This window comes from Cyprinus carpio, chromosome A16 (genome assembly GCF_018340385.1).
Source record: "Cyprinus carpio isolate SPL01 chromosome A16, ASM1834038v1, whole genome shotgun sequence".
Lineage (NCBI taxonomy): Eukaryota > Metazoa > Chordata > Actinopteri > Cypriniformes > Cyprinidae > Cyprinus > Cyprinus carpio.
Genome location: NC_056587.1, coordinates 21,765,141 through 21,779,648, shown reverse-complemented (window position 1 = coordinate 21,779,648; position 14,508 = coordinate 21,765,141). Strand labels below are relative to the sequence as shown.

Sequence of the window (14,508 nt, the reverse complement as noted above, 5' to 3'; positions counted from 1 at the left end):
CATTTGTTTTCTCTGGAACAACATCAAGTCTTTTCTCTGTAGAATACTGACTGAAGTGTAAATGATACGGGAGGTTACAGTATGTACAGTCTGTACACTAAATGCCAAAGCTAGTACTGTTGAACAGGAACAGATCCTTCCTTCAGATACAGTGTGTTGTATACACAATTCTTTCATTTTATGCAGCCCGCAAATGTGTTCATAATATATAACTCTTACAGTTGAACTGATAATGTATTTAAAGCAGCATCACTGAGATGTGAGACGGTGAGGAGAGAAAAGCGAGAGACAGATGGAGTGAATGGGTTTCTGACAGAAATCTTTGCTGTCCGTCATACTGTCAGTCGAACTGAAAGCTCTGCATCTGTTACAAACAACATTTACAACCTCACAGAGACTTTTACACTCGATTAAGTCAACTATTACTGCTCATACTCAAGATTAGTATATATATATATATATTTATATCTATATATATATATATATATATATATATATATATTTTTTATATATATATAGATATAATATATATATATATCTTTTTTAACTGGCTTTTATTTTTATATCTTTATTATTGTATTTTTTTAAATTAATTTTACGTTTTATATTTTAAATTACTTAAACTAATAAATTAACATCTCGATTTTAGTGTTATTTTATATTTCTGCTTTTATTTATATTATGTATATACATATTCTTAATTTAATTTAATTTAGTTTTACTTAAATGTTTTGGTTTTATTTGTGGTTTGGGAATTTTTTTGTGGTAGGTATTTTTTATTTATTAGACTAATTTTATTAATTTTGAATTGAATTGAAATTGAATTTTTAACTTTTTTTGAAATTTTTATTTTATTTTTATGTGTTTTATTTATTTTTTTATTTTTATTTTTATTTTACTGAAGTAAATATTGTAGTTTCTAATATTCAGCAATACAAGCCCTGTTTCTCAACACCATTATCCATTGTCATTAATATTACTATATTACTTTCTATATTTTCACTTTCTATATTCAAATGTAAATGCATGCAGCAGTGAATGTAAACCACTCTCCATTTAGTTCTAGACCTGTATTCAGTCAAAATAAAGTTTTTAAACCTTTTTTTTTTTTTTTTTGCAATTTCATGTCTTGTTTCATATTTCTCTCCGATAAACTGCCTAAATGAGTAGTAGCCTGTATTTTATAGCTACACGTCGTCAAAAGTAAATAAAATGTGTAATAAATTATTTCAACTAAATATGATTAGTTTCCTTCTCCTCTGATTCATGAAATAACACGCCTCAACGCGGACAGCCGGGGCTGAAAGAAAATCCAGAGTTTCTCACTGGTCTTTACGAGACTTCTGTGGTGTTTATGTGTGCTGATCTCATAAATGCAATCATGTCAGCAGGATTTAAGGCAGAAATAGTCATTAAGTCAATCCAGCTCCACACATTCCTGTCTGTTTAGACTGTGAGATTCAGACTGATCTGTTATTAAACATTTGTTCACAGAGGAACACGTGCGACTGACACATTGACAAAAGCAGAAGTTCATCTGTATGTTTTGGCTCTAAATGGGTCCTGACAGGCCAACAAAAGAAAAGAGGGAAGTTTTTGTGATTAATTGTGTAATATGATCTTGAGAGAACAATGGCGATGTGTGAGATTAATTTACAAACACTGCTGGTTTTCACTTTGACTGTCAAATAAGTAAAAAGGGAAGTTCAAGAAACTGAAACCCACCAGATTTGGGCAACATTATTGTATTATTATGTGAACTGTAAACAAAGCTTTTTGTCAGTTAATGGCAAGTGCGATGCGTTCAAATATCTAGATAAAGTTGATATGTTGCTTAGATACTATAATAAACTTTGTCCACTGTAGGTTGCAATGCATTGCATTCTAAAATGAGTTTGTCTAAAAATGTGGGAATCTCATGAAACCATCAGTCCAGGTCACATCTGACCCCAAAACTGAACGAAAAAAAAAAATCTGGACTATATATTGTGTGTCGCTGCAAGAAAACTCAGGCTACAAAACTGAACGAAAAAAAATAAATATACTGTATAATGCATAAAGAAAACTCAGTTCTTTTATACACTACTAGTCAAGAGTTTAAAATAATGAAGATTTTTTTTTAATAAGTTTGTTTTGTGAAATATTATTACAATTTAAAAAAGCTGTTTTATTGTGAATATATAGTAAACTGTAATTTATTTCTGTGATGCGCAGCTGTATTTTCAGCATCATTACTCCAGTCTTCAGTGTCACATGATCTTCAGAAATCATTCTAATATACTGGATGTATTTTCAGCGTCATTACTCCTGTCTTAATTTATTTTGTTATTAGATTTTTTCTGCACAATATTTTTGTGGAAACCGATACATTTTATTTTTTTCAGGATTCACAAATAAAGAGAATGTTCAAAAGAACAGCATTTATTAGAAATAAAAATCTTTTCTAACATTATAAATGTCGTTACCGTCACTTCTGATCCATTCAATGCATCCGTGATGAATAAAAGTATGAATTTCTTCAATTCAGCATATTAGAATGATTTCTGAAGGATCACGTGACACTGAAGACTGGAGTAATGATGCTGAAATTCAGCTTTACATCACAGGAATGAATTACAGTTTAAAATTTATTCACACAGAAAACAGTTTTTATAAATTGTAATAATATTTCACAATTTTTACTGTATTTTTAATCAAATAAATGCAGCTTTGGTAAGCAGAAAAGACATTTAAAAAGTTGAATTACTCCAGACTTTGACTAGCACTATACTGTATTGCAATGTGCATTTTTAACGTGATAAATTGAAGTACCATGATGCATGAATGTCCTGGCCAGCTTTCAGCGCAGTTGGTTTTGGAGGAGCTTGTGTGTGTCTATTGTTATAAATCTGGCCTTGAACGCTGGTGTTCAGCTGGGAATCGGCATGACTCTGTGAGCTCAGAATAACTGCAGCACATGTCCTGAATGTCAGGGAGAAACAGCTGCTTTCCCATCAGTTATTGTCATGTAATCTCCACACACATGATCCCGAACATGTCCAACACTAATGAAACACTGTTATTCATTAAAGAGCATTTTAGCACCTAATGTCATTTCATCTTCACAATATTTTCTTATTTCTGTGATGTTAGGCAGAATGTTTGCGCTTTAATTTTCCATGCAACAAAAGAGAAAACTGTCTACAAAGTCATATATGATAGTTTTGTGTGAATACAGACCCAAATTTAAGTCATTATTCACTGACAATACCATTTGTCATAAAAAACAAACAAACAAACAAACAAACAAAAGAAAACAAACAACAACAGCAACAAAAAACTTTAGCTAATTTGGGCTGTGCATCAAAACCCAAATCATATTCTGCCTGCCATTATATTGCATTATGACAGTATTTTCTTCAAAACTTTGCATATTTTACGTATATTATATTATATTATATTATATTATATTATATTATATTATATTATATTATATTAACCTGTTTTAGGGCCATCAATTATTTATTTATTTATTTATTTTATATTATTATATTTATATATATTATTATAGTATATTATATTATATATATATATTATATTATATTATATACTGTAAACCTTTTTTAGGGCCACAAATTAATTGTAGTTTTTTTTTTTAGTTTATTTTTGCATTATAACAGTATTTTCTTCACAACTTTGCTATTTTAACCTATATTATAGTTATATATATTATATTATATTATATTATATGATATTATATTATTATATATTATATTATAGTATATTGATCCTTATTAATTATTTATCTATATTATATTATATTATGACTACTTTTCTGGTGAATTTGTTTGTCCTTTTTAAAGCTTGCTAACATAAGCCACTTCTACTGAATGGAGAAGAGCAGCTCAGACATTCTGCATATAATATTTTTATGAATTATCATACGTATCTTTTCTGTTTCAGGGAATAAAGAAAATCCTATGGGTTAAAACAGCACAAGGATGAGTAAACGCTGAAAACATGTTCAATGTCCTCCTTTCGAGGCACGTCCCATTAGAAAGCCTCAGAAGAGCTGAACAGGAGCCGATAAGAGCTCGTGTGTTGACACAGCTGCTCTCTGATCGAGGGACACCAGACTGAGCTTCACTTACTAAAACTGGTAATTCGGCTGATGATTTACATTGCTTTCCTAAAGCTGGGAAGTGTGTGAATGCAGGGGCCAGATGCAGAGGAATTTTCACGGCATGTTTCGAGGGTCAGTGTGGCTCTACCTGGATTTGAACTTTCTCTTCTTGATCTGGGACGACATCTGCATGCTGTGAGACATCTGCTCCATCTGCTCCTCCTGGCAGCGCTGGGTTACTATTTTGGTTGCCATGGCGAAGCACTCGGCAGCACCTGCATGTGAGCAGATCGACACGGCTGTCAGAAGACAGATACACAACAGCAGACACACACCAGTGACGATACAGGACGAGTCACGGACCATTTCCATCACCTCTCCAAAAAACAGACCTCAAAAAACATATTTATTTATTTAGTCATTTAGTCATTTATCAGACGCTTTTATCCAAAGCAACTTACAAATGAGGACAACAGAAGCAATCAATTGTAGTATTAAAAGAGCCAAAAACAGATCCAAAACTAAAAGCTAAAACTTTATAAATATACTATATTTATACTATAACTATACACAGTTTAAAAATAAGAAATTAGATAAAAATGACAAATGCATACACCAAATTTCAAAACTTAACATTTAAATGAAAAAAAAAAATATTAAAGAACAAAAGGTATAATACTATAATAATGATTCTAACATAACACTAAGCCAAATACCAAAAAAAATAATAATAATAATAATATTTATACAGTACACGTGACACATGACACATTTCACAAATATATAGATTATTTTATATATATACACACACACACACACACACACACACACACACACACACACACATATATATTGCAGAAAAATTCAGCCTGCTTTAAGGCCATTCAAGATTATTATCATTAACTAAAACTAACCATTTTCATTACTTGAAATAAATAAATATTAACTGAAATATACATAACATAATAAAAACAATTTAAACTCCAATAAAATAAACATGAACTGAAATTACATAAAATATAAAACACTTAAACTTATCTTTTGGGATGTTGAAAAGAAAAAAAAAAAAATTTTGAAAAAGGATAAAGCATTAAGAGAAAAAGTTAAAAAATTAAAAAAAATATATATTTATATACATATTTAGAATTATTTTCATGAAAGATATATACTTTTTATTCATATTTGTTTTTATTTACTGTATGCAGGAAAAAGTTTATAAAAAAGTTTATAATAATGTTAAATAATTGCTAAAAAAATTGGCCATGTACATGTGAAAATAAAATAAATTTATGGTAATAAATTAAAATATATAGGAATTAATATAAATGAAGTAATTTTTGATGTAAATTTATTTTTAAATATGATTTTTGTTTATTTTTTTTCTTCAGTTGTTTTTTTTTTGTGAAATGTGACCTGGACATGTGTTCATGAGTTTCACCGCAGCAGGAAAGAGCTGAAAAGGAGAAGGGGGACATACACTGTATCAGAATCCTGTTAAAAGTCCCTTTGTGAGCTATTGTGAGTATTGTGATTTATTAGTTTTTAGTTTGGGTTTTGGGTGTGTGTGAGTCCCGCTGAGTGTTGAGTAGTCCATACGGATCACGCGGACCTCGCCCAACCCAACAGAATCAGGTCACGTTTGAAGGATGGCTTCATTTACCCCAGAGTTACAGCAACCACCTGCGTTACGCTCACAGACAGAGAAACACGTTTCCCCTCTGCTTTAACCAGATTACATCTGAATGACAGCGGCTCCCGTCCCGGGCCTTTCCTCTCAACCCCAATCAGGAGTTTGTTTCAACATTTGGTACAAAAGGTCAATCTGCAGCATATTAAAATTGATTCAGGAGTTTGTTTCAACATTGAGGAGAGAGAGAGAGAAAGAGAGCAGGAGAGAGAGAGAGAGAGAGAGAGAGAGAGAGAGAGAGAGAGAGAGAGAGAGAGATGGCATACAGGCCAGCAGCGTCTCTCACAATGAAAGCAGACTGTTCAGAAAAACACGAGTGGGGAAAAACACTCTGGAGGTGAAGAAAAACACGAGTGGGGAAAAACACTCTGGAGGTGACGGAAAAACTCCCCTCAACGGGCTAGGATTTTTCATCTGGGCTTCTTTCGCAGCGCGCACTACGGCAGGATTTTTCATCTGGGCTTTCCAGCCGCTTGCATGGTTTACAATGCTGAAAGTGCAGAGGAACGTGAATGCAAAGAATCGAGAATAATGGTTTGTTAGAAAAAAACTAAACCTGAGCATGCAGTTGTATACCAATACTTGGTATAAAATAAATGTCATGAAATTAAATAAAATTGTAACTTTTTTTTCACGTAGTTACCAAGGCAACATTTCTTATTTACTTTACTTTAAGTTGAAAACACACACACAGCACACACACAACACACACAGCACACACCAGCACACACACACCACAGTTCACACAAAACACACATTCGACACACACACACAGCGCACACGCACACACGCACACCCAATAAAATTACTAAAACTTTTAATTTATAATTTAAAATGAAAATGAAAACAAAACATTAAAATAAATTTGATAATTCATATAAAATGATTTCATAAAAATAAGTTCTTAAAACATGTATTGTTTAAAAGTTTTATTTATTGTATTGTATGTGATTGTTAATTAAATAATTTATTTATTTATTCATTCATGCATTCATTCATTTAAATTCATTTGTTTTTTCAACATTTTTTATTACTGGAAAATTAAATAAACATATAAAATAAATAAATGAAATATAAAATAATTAATATAGCATGCAATTTTATATCATTACTTGGTATAGAATAAACACTCAATTAAATATATTTCAAGGATTTAGCAACATTTCTTTATTCATTTATTTTTATGTTTCATCTAGTCTTTGCTTTTGATTTGGTTTGTTTGGTTTATGATTGTGAAGGTGAAGGTGGATGGAGATGAGAAGGAATAAATGTCAATGCAGTTTTTACAGTTTGTGGATAAAACGTGAGCAGTGTTTTCCTCACCATCAAGTCAGTCAGGGGGTTGCTAAGATGGTTGCTAGGCTGGTTGCTTAGTGACCCAATTCGAGTTAGAAATTTAATTCCAATGATTTAAGGGGGTTGCTAAGTTCTTTAGATTGGATTGTGTTAATATTTTAAAAATTTTAAAAATCAAATCAATCAAGTCAAAATCAAACTACAGTAACTTTTTATTGATTACAAAATTATATATTATTGACAAAATGCTAGTAAATTATTCAGAATTCATTGATACTCTCTAATTTTATTACTATGCCTTTGGAAGGCTTTTGTCTTACAAACACATTTAAAATGCATAAATTCACACCATTTTTTTTATGTCTTTTGTTCCCAAACATTTTTGCCAGCCGAACCTCTTCAACATAATATAGAATGCAATAGGTTTTCTTTCAATTCGGATTTCTCTTATATTGTATAGTACAAGATTATCCTATTTTATGCTAATTTATGCAATAAATGAAAAAAAAAATTATAATGAATAATAGCTAATAAATTAATCCTAATAATAATATAATAGTAATATCCAATATTATAGAATATATATATAATAAATGTACTATAATTTATATGATATATATATATTATATATATATTTCTTTTTTTTTTTTTTTTTTTTTTTGTAAAAATCCAAAAAATGCAAAACTTTTAAAAATGGTTTTTTTGTTTTTGTTATTTTTTTTTTGTTTTTTTTAATCCGCAAACTTTTAAAAAAAAAAATTTTTTTTTGGATAAAATACTTAAAATATAAAATATATTTAAAAAATAATTGCTGTAAAACCCTTTACTTTATGAAAAAAATATATATCAATAAATAACAAAATAATATAAATAATTTTTTGGGGGGGGGGGGGGGGGGAAAAAAAAAAATAATAAAAATAAACCATTCTTTATTTTCTTTATGCAAAATATAATTCCTCATTTCTTTCATTTGGTTTTTTTTGGGTTAATTGTGACGTGAACATGCTCTTCACATGTACTGTAAGTTGCACTCGTTTCTTTTAATGACCTTTTAATTACAGCCTTTCTTACTGGTTTCAACGTGACAACAATCAGCATGACACACACACACACACACACACACACACACACACACACACACACACACACACACACACACACACACACACACACACACACACACACACAAAAAAAACTAGTTTTGTAAATGCATTTACCATCTGATCACATTGACAAATCACTGGGGCAAACCCTGAATTAGTATTAGTTACATTACCAAGCAAGAGAATCTGCAGCGAAATACTGAGCAGCGTTTGATTTCTGATTATTAGTATTTTGCAGAACAGACGCCGATTGAGAAGCACTGATCTTCAAGTGCGTACTAAAGCGATAGACTCTTGAAGAGCAGGAGAAAACAGCAAACAGATTTCGTGCTGAAGTTATAAATCCACTCACGTTCTTCAGGCTTTTAAGATGATCTCCTCCTCCTCCTCGACCTTCACCCGTCTCTCCTTCTTCTGTTCAAGTCTCCTTATTGTTTCCTGCTGTCTCACCTCCTTTAACTCTCTCAGCTTCTCCTCCGGCTGTCTGTCTCTGCGGTGAAGATGACCTCCACAAACTCCTCCTCAAGGTGTAAATATAGAGCCACAGCAGGAGCAGTGATCAATTCAAAGCATCCAGATAGACTTACAGTGAGATCAGTGGACAGAAGACCTGGAATGACACAATGGACCAATGCATTGTGGGAAAAGAGATCTGTGGAAACAATGCATCGAGATCTCAGCAAAATAAAACTCTCAGATCTGCATTAAAGCCTCTGAAGAAGAGATCAGATGAGATCCTGCCGCTCGCGTTTGTCTGCAGTCACATCAGCAATCGATTTGGAAATGACCCCAGATAAAGCTTTCCTCACAAGATATCTCAATAATGTCTCAAACTGTGCAAGTTTGCAGTCATCTATGCTTGTAATTTCCTTAAGTAAGTTAAAAACTGTGGTAAGAATAACTATAATGCATGATATCGAGTGGCTTATTGCTTTAGTATTAGTATTAAATACAAATTATATGATAAAACACACAAGTGTTCACAATATTGTTGCCTTCATGAACCTTTATAATTGAAATAAACAATAGTTTATTTAGAAAAAGTTCATTAATGTAACTACAGACTGTCAAGCAACATATAAATTTGGTGCGTTCATGTGTGCCATAATGCTGTTATTAATTTGAGCCCTAACTAAAATTAAAACAAACAAACAAACAAAACTATTAAAAATTGTTTCCTTAACTGAAATAAAAACAAATATAAATGATTAAAAAAAAAAAAAAAATTAGAAATGTTGAAAACTGAAAATTAACTCAAAAAAGTTTAAGTTGAAGTAATTAAATTATTTAAACAAATACTGAAAGCTATAGGAAATAGAAATATAAAAAAACAAACTGATAAAAAAATTAACTAAAATTTAAATTAAAGCTGAAAATTGAAAAATAAAAGCTAATTCAAAATATTAATAAATACTATAAATACTAAAACAAAAATTAATACTATAAATTACTGAAAGATATGAGATACTGAGATACAAATAGAGTTAAATAGAAATATAAAAAACTGATGAAATTGAGTTAAAAAAAAATTTAAATAAATGATTAAATTGATGTAGGATTTAAATTAGATAAAAAATAAAGAATACAAATTAAAAATGAAAACTGAAAAATAAAAGGTCAGTCAAAAATATTTATACAATAATAGTACATAAATAACATTAAATTAATAAGTTGAAGTTTAAATACTGAACTTATTAAAACTAATAACACAAAATAGAATTAATAGAATAATTATTAATGTAAAAATATATATTAATACTTATAGAACAGCACTAAATATAAAATATGCATTAAATTAATAAGTTGAATTTTAAATGGTGTAATTTTTAAATTTATTATTTTTAAATTGTAATTTATATTTTTAAACATTCTATAGCTTTGTTTAAATCTGTTGCTTCACACTGTGCAAGCTTTGTGCTTTTTGCTTCACATGTGTTTATTTGCATTTCACAGCAGCTCGTGTAATTTAGAGACTTTATAGTGATTTAGTGTCACCTGCATGAGTGTGAGCAGACAGTGATTCTGGTATAACCGTGTTATTTATAAGCATTTACTGCCACACCTGCTGCTCAAATACCACAGTAAACAATGCTGCCCACTTCTACTGTTTCATCTGTGACATTGAGACTAAGAATAAACCGCATGACCAGAACAACAGCGGGCTAGCTTTGTCTGTTCCCATTGTGATGAATGAAACGCAGGCCAGAAACATGTGCTCAAATCCATCCTGTTGAGAGACGCTTGAGCCGAATGTCTGACTGCGTCACACACAATCACACACATTTAAACAAAGAGCTCAACAAATCATGAAAAATGACTTTATTTACTAACCCTCATGTGGTCTCAAGCATGCCAGGACTGCCAAGGACAAAAAAATCATTTCAACAGAAGTGCATATGACTTTATTATAATATTTCAACAGAAGTGCATATGACTTTATTATAATCTTATGAAGTCATATGATGCTTTTTTGCACTGAACAGACTCAAATGTGATGTTATTTGCATTTTTATAATAAAAAGTTTTTATTTTGAATTTTGATGTTTTAATGTTTTAATTTTTTTTTAAGTTTTAGTTTATTTAATTTTATTTTAGTATTTCAGTTTGAATTTTACTGCATACATATTTTAAATAGTTTTAAGTTTTAGTTTATTTATTTATTACTTATAGTTAAGTATTTATTAATATTAAATATTTATTATTATTATTACTAAAAACAAAAAATTCATTAATTGCAAGAATAATAAACATAACTCCAATAAATTATTTAAAATTAAAAGATTTAATAAAAACTATTATAAATGCTGGTAAAAAAAAAAGTAAAAAAAATTGGTTTTAAACTTTGAACATTTATTTTAGCAGCATTTCTCATTTTAAACGTTTAAGTTGAATAAAACTTTAAAAAGTTACATTAAATTAAAAATGTAAAAAGACTCAAATGTAAAGACAAACATTTTCATTACTTAAAAGCATTAACTGTAAGAACATATTTAAAAAATTAAAAATGTAAAAAGACTCAAATGTAAAGACAAACATTTTCATTACTTAAAAGCATTAACTGTAAGAAATTATAATATAAAATAAAATAAAAATATATATTTAATTTAATTTAATTAATTGTATTTTATTTATATTTAAGTTCATGTTTAAATTATTGGAGGTAATGAAAATGTTTTATTTTTATTTTTATTTTTATTTTTTTTATTTTATTTTATTTTATTTTATTTTATTTATATTAAGTTCATGTTTATATTTTTAGCTTTAGTTAGAGCATTTTGTAAAGCTTTGTTGGTTGGTGAGTTTGTTGATTTTTGAAAGATTCATATTGGAAAGATTTTTTTTTAAATTGTGCGTAGAATAAAACCGAAGACTGTTACTTATAGTTATTTAAAGTGATTTTTGTTCTTTTGCAGTTTGGCAGTTGTGGTCAATACGAACTTTTGCATGCAGCTGTATTCTTTTTTCTTTTAAATAGCGAGTCAAAGATCACATTAAAATGCAAAAGTGTAGGGAGAGAGAGAGTGTGCGTTAGTGTGTGTATGTATCCAATTAACTCAAACGATGCATCTGTCAAGCTGTTTGGTGATACAGTGGGAAAGTGCACAGGACAGGAGAAAGCAAATCTGCCCACATGCTAATTAAACGCATTCACGCATCTGCTAGTCCTGCTTCTGCATGAGATGCAAACGTTTTCTCCACAAAGAACATCAATCAGAGAGCCGATATAGAATAATCAGCATCAAGCTCATTGTTACATATCTAGATTAATAAAACATTAATTAGCCGTTTCTGCAGTGCACATATGTAGTAGATTCAGGCTGATTTAAGAAGTGCAAACCTCCTGTAAAATGAAATGACATTTACTTGTATCAGGTAGAACTGAGTCGGGTCGGGTTTGGCAGGTTAACATGATCTGGTTAACCCCTGCTGGTAGATAACCATAGTAAGAATCACCATTCTCAATCGATGGGCAGTCAGTATCTGGATATGATGGATAATAATGGAAAAAGGTTATGCACCCTAATTTTCATGAGCGACATAGCCATTTGTAAATTTAATGGATCCGGCTTCTGCTGTCATTCCAGCTATTCTTAGCTGTACAAAACAGCTCCCTTTGCTGCTTGATATTGCAAACTTGTGTGTCTTTCCATAGTACTTTAATGTATTAACTAAATTATGAACACACTGGTTTGTAGTGCAGTCAGTTTTACCGTTTACTACACGTTTCCATTTTTTTCATGTTATTTCCCTACAGCAGCTTTTTACTTCATTTTTTTAACTTTTTTTTGTATTTCCTTGAGTTTTATCGTTTAAATGTTGTTGGTTGTGAAATATTAAATGTTGATTATTTTAATTTTTTTATAGACCTTTTTTTTTGACATGGACAATATATAAAGTTGTTTTTGTTTTGTGTCTTTTCTGCTCACTAAGGCTGCATTTATTTGATCAAAAACACAGTAAAAATTGTGAATATTATTACAATTTACAATAACGGTTTTCTGTTTTAATATATTTTAAAATGTAATTTATTTCTGTGATCAAAGCTGTATTTTCAGCATCATTACTCCAGTCCTCAGATATCATTCTAATATGCCAATTTGCTGCTCAAGAAACATTTTAAATGTAATTTATTTCTGTGATCAAAGCTGCATTTTCAGAAACACTGATTTCCATTTTTTCATTATCTATGATGAATAGAAAGAGCAAAAGAACAGCATTTACTTGGAAAAGAAAGTTCATTATAAATGTCTTTACTGTTACTTTTGATCAGTTTAATTGCATCCTCGCTAAAACAAACAAACAAAAACCTTGTATATAATGCAGCAGACTAATAAAAAAAGAAGAAAAAAAAAAGAAAAAACATCCATATAAAACCATCAAAGCTCCAGTCCTTCATCTCACAGCTTCGAGATCTTTCACCTGTCGTCCTAATATGCCAATTTGCTGCTCAAGAAACATCTGATCACACATTATTGCCCACAATGCACTGCTCTTCTGAAGGATGCAGTCATCTCAGATCTGATCAGTCTGTGTCTGTGTGAGAAACAGATGGACAGATACAACAATCGATGGATGAAACTCCTGAAAACACATTAACAACATTCAACTAAAAAGAACTAAATAATTACACTATTGTGTTTTTAGAGCTACTTTACAGCTGATTTCATATTCTTTTCATAATTCAGGAACTTAAAAACTTGCATGGATTTCACTAATCTCTACACTAAAAAACATGTAAAAAAACAAATTTCCAACCTTCATTTAAGTGGGTTTGGGTGAAAAGAAAAAAAAAACACATTATGAATTCATGCACCTGTTCAGTTTGATTATCGCTCATTAAACAGTAATTTAATTAATCGCCAAGAAGAGAATGAAACAGAAGGCGAGACAAACTTTCACAGTTAAGAACCAAACTTTAAAAGGCAGGATTAGACACATTAACGAGTTACCACGACCTAAAACAAACACCAACTTCATAATGAAAATTAAATCTCATCTGTGTATTTTTGGAGGAAGAAGATCATCTACCAAATGATATTTCCAGCAGTCAGGACACAATCTGAATTAATTACGGCGTGATATAAGAGACAGTGGAGATAATGAACTGAGGATAGACATTATTAATGATCTTCAGTTTTATAGCTTTTAGATTACTACAACTTTCACTTGACTGTGAATCTAACTAGAATCAAAAATACTGTTTGAAAAAACTAACAAACAAACAAAAGAAACAATAATGATATTTGTATATATACACTGAGAATAAAAGGTTTGGCATCGGTAAGATTTACTAATGTTTTTTTTTTTTTTTAATCCTATGATCACCAAAGCTGCATCAAAAATACTGATTTTTTTTTTATTCTCTATTTATTTCTATTTTAATATACTTTAAAATATAATTTATTGCTGAGATCAAAGCTGAATTTTCAGCATCATTACTCCAATCCTCAGTGTCACATGATCTTCAGAAATCATTCTAATATGCTGATTTATAATCAATGTTGGGAAAAAGATTTTGCTGCTTAATAATATATAGTATATATATATATATATATATATATATATAGATATATATATATATATATATATATATATATATACAGTATATATATTCTGGAACCTGTGATACTTTATTTCAGGATTCTTTGATGAATAAATAGTTAAAAGAACAGCATTTATTTAAAATATCAATATTTTCTAACAGCTACTGCTCAAAAGTTTGGGGTCAGTATGCCTTTTTTTATTTTTTGAATGAAATTAATACTTTTATTTAGCGAGGATATGTTACATTGATAAAAAGTGACAGTAAGGACTTATGA

The 14,508-nt window shown here is 29.8% G+C and overlaps 1 protein-coding gene across 1 annotated transcript in view; it reads right to left on the bottom strand.

Moving 5' to 3' along the window:
- The window catches only part of myom3 (myomesin 3), a 56,783-nt gene extending 52,080 nt beyond the window's left edge, over positions 1-4,703 (bottom strand). The window contains 1 exon segment of the mRNA XM_042773324.1: positions 4,251-4,703. Within this exon segment, the coding sequence (XP_042629258.1) occupies positions 4,251-4,474 (224 nt within the window). The 5' untranslated portion in view covers positions 4,475-4,703.
- Positions 4,704-14,508: the final 9,805 nt, after the last annotated feature.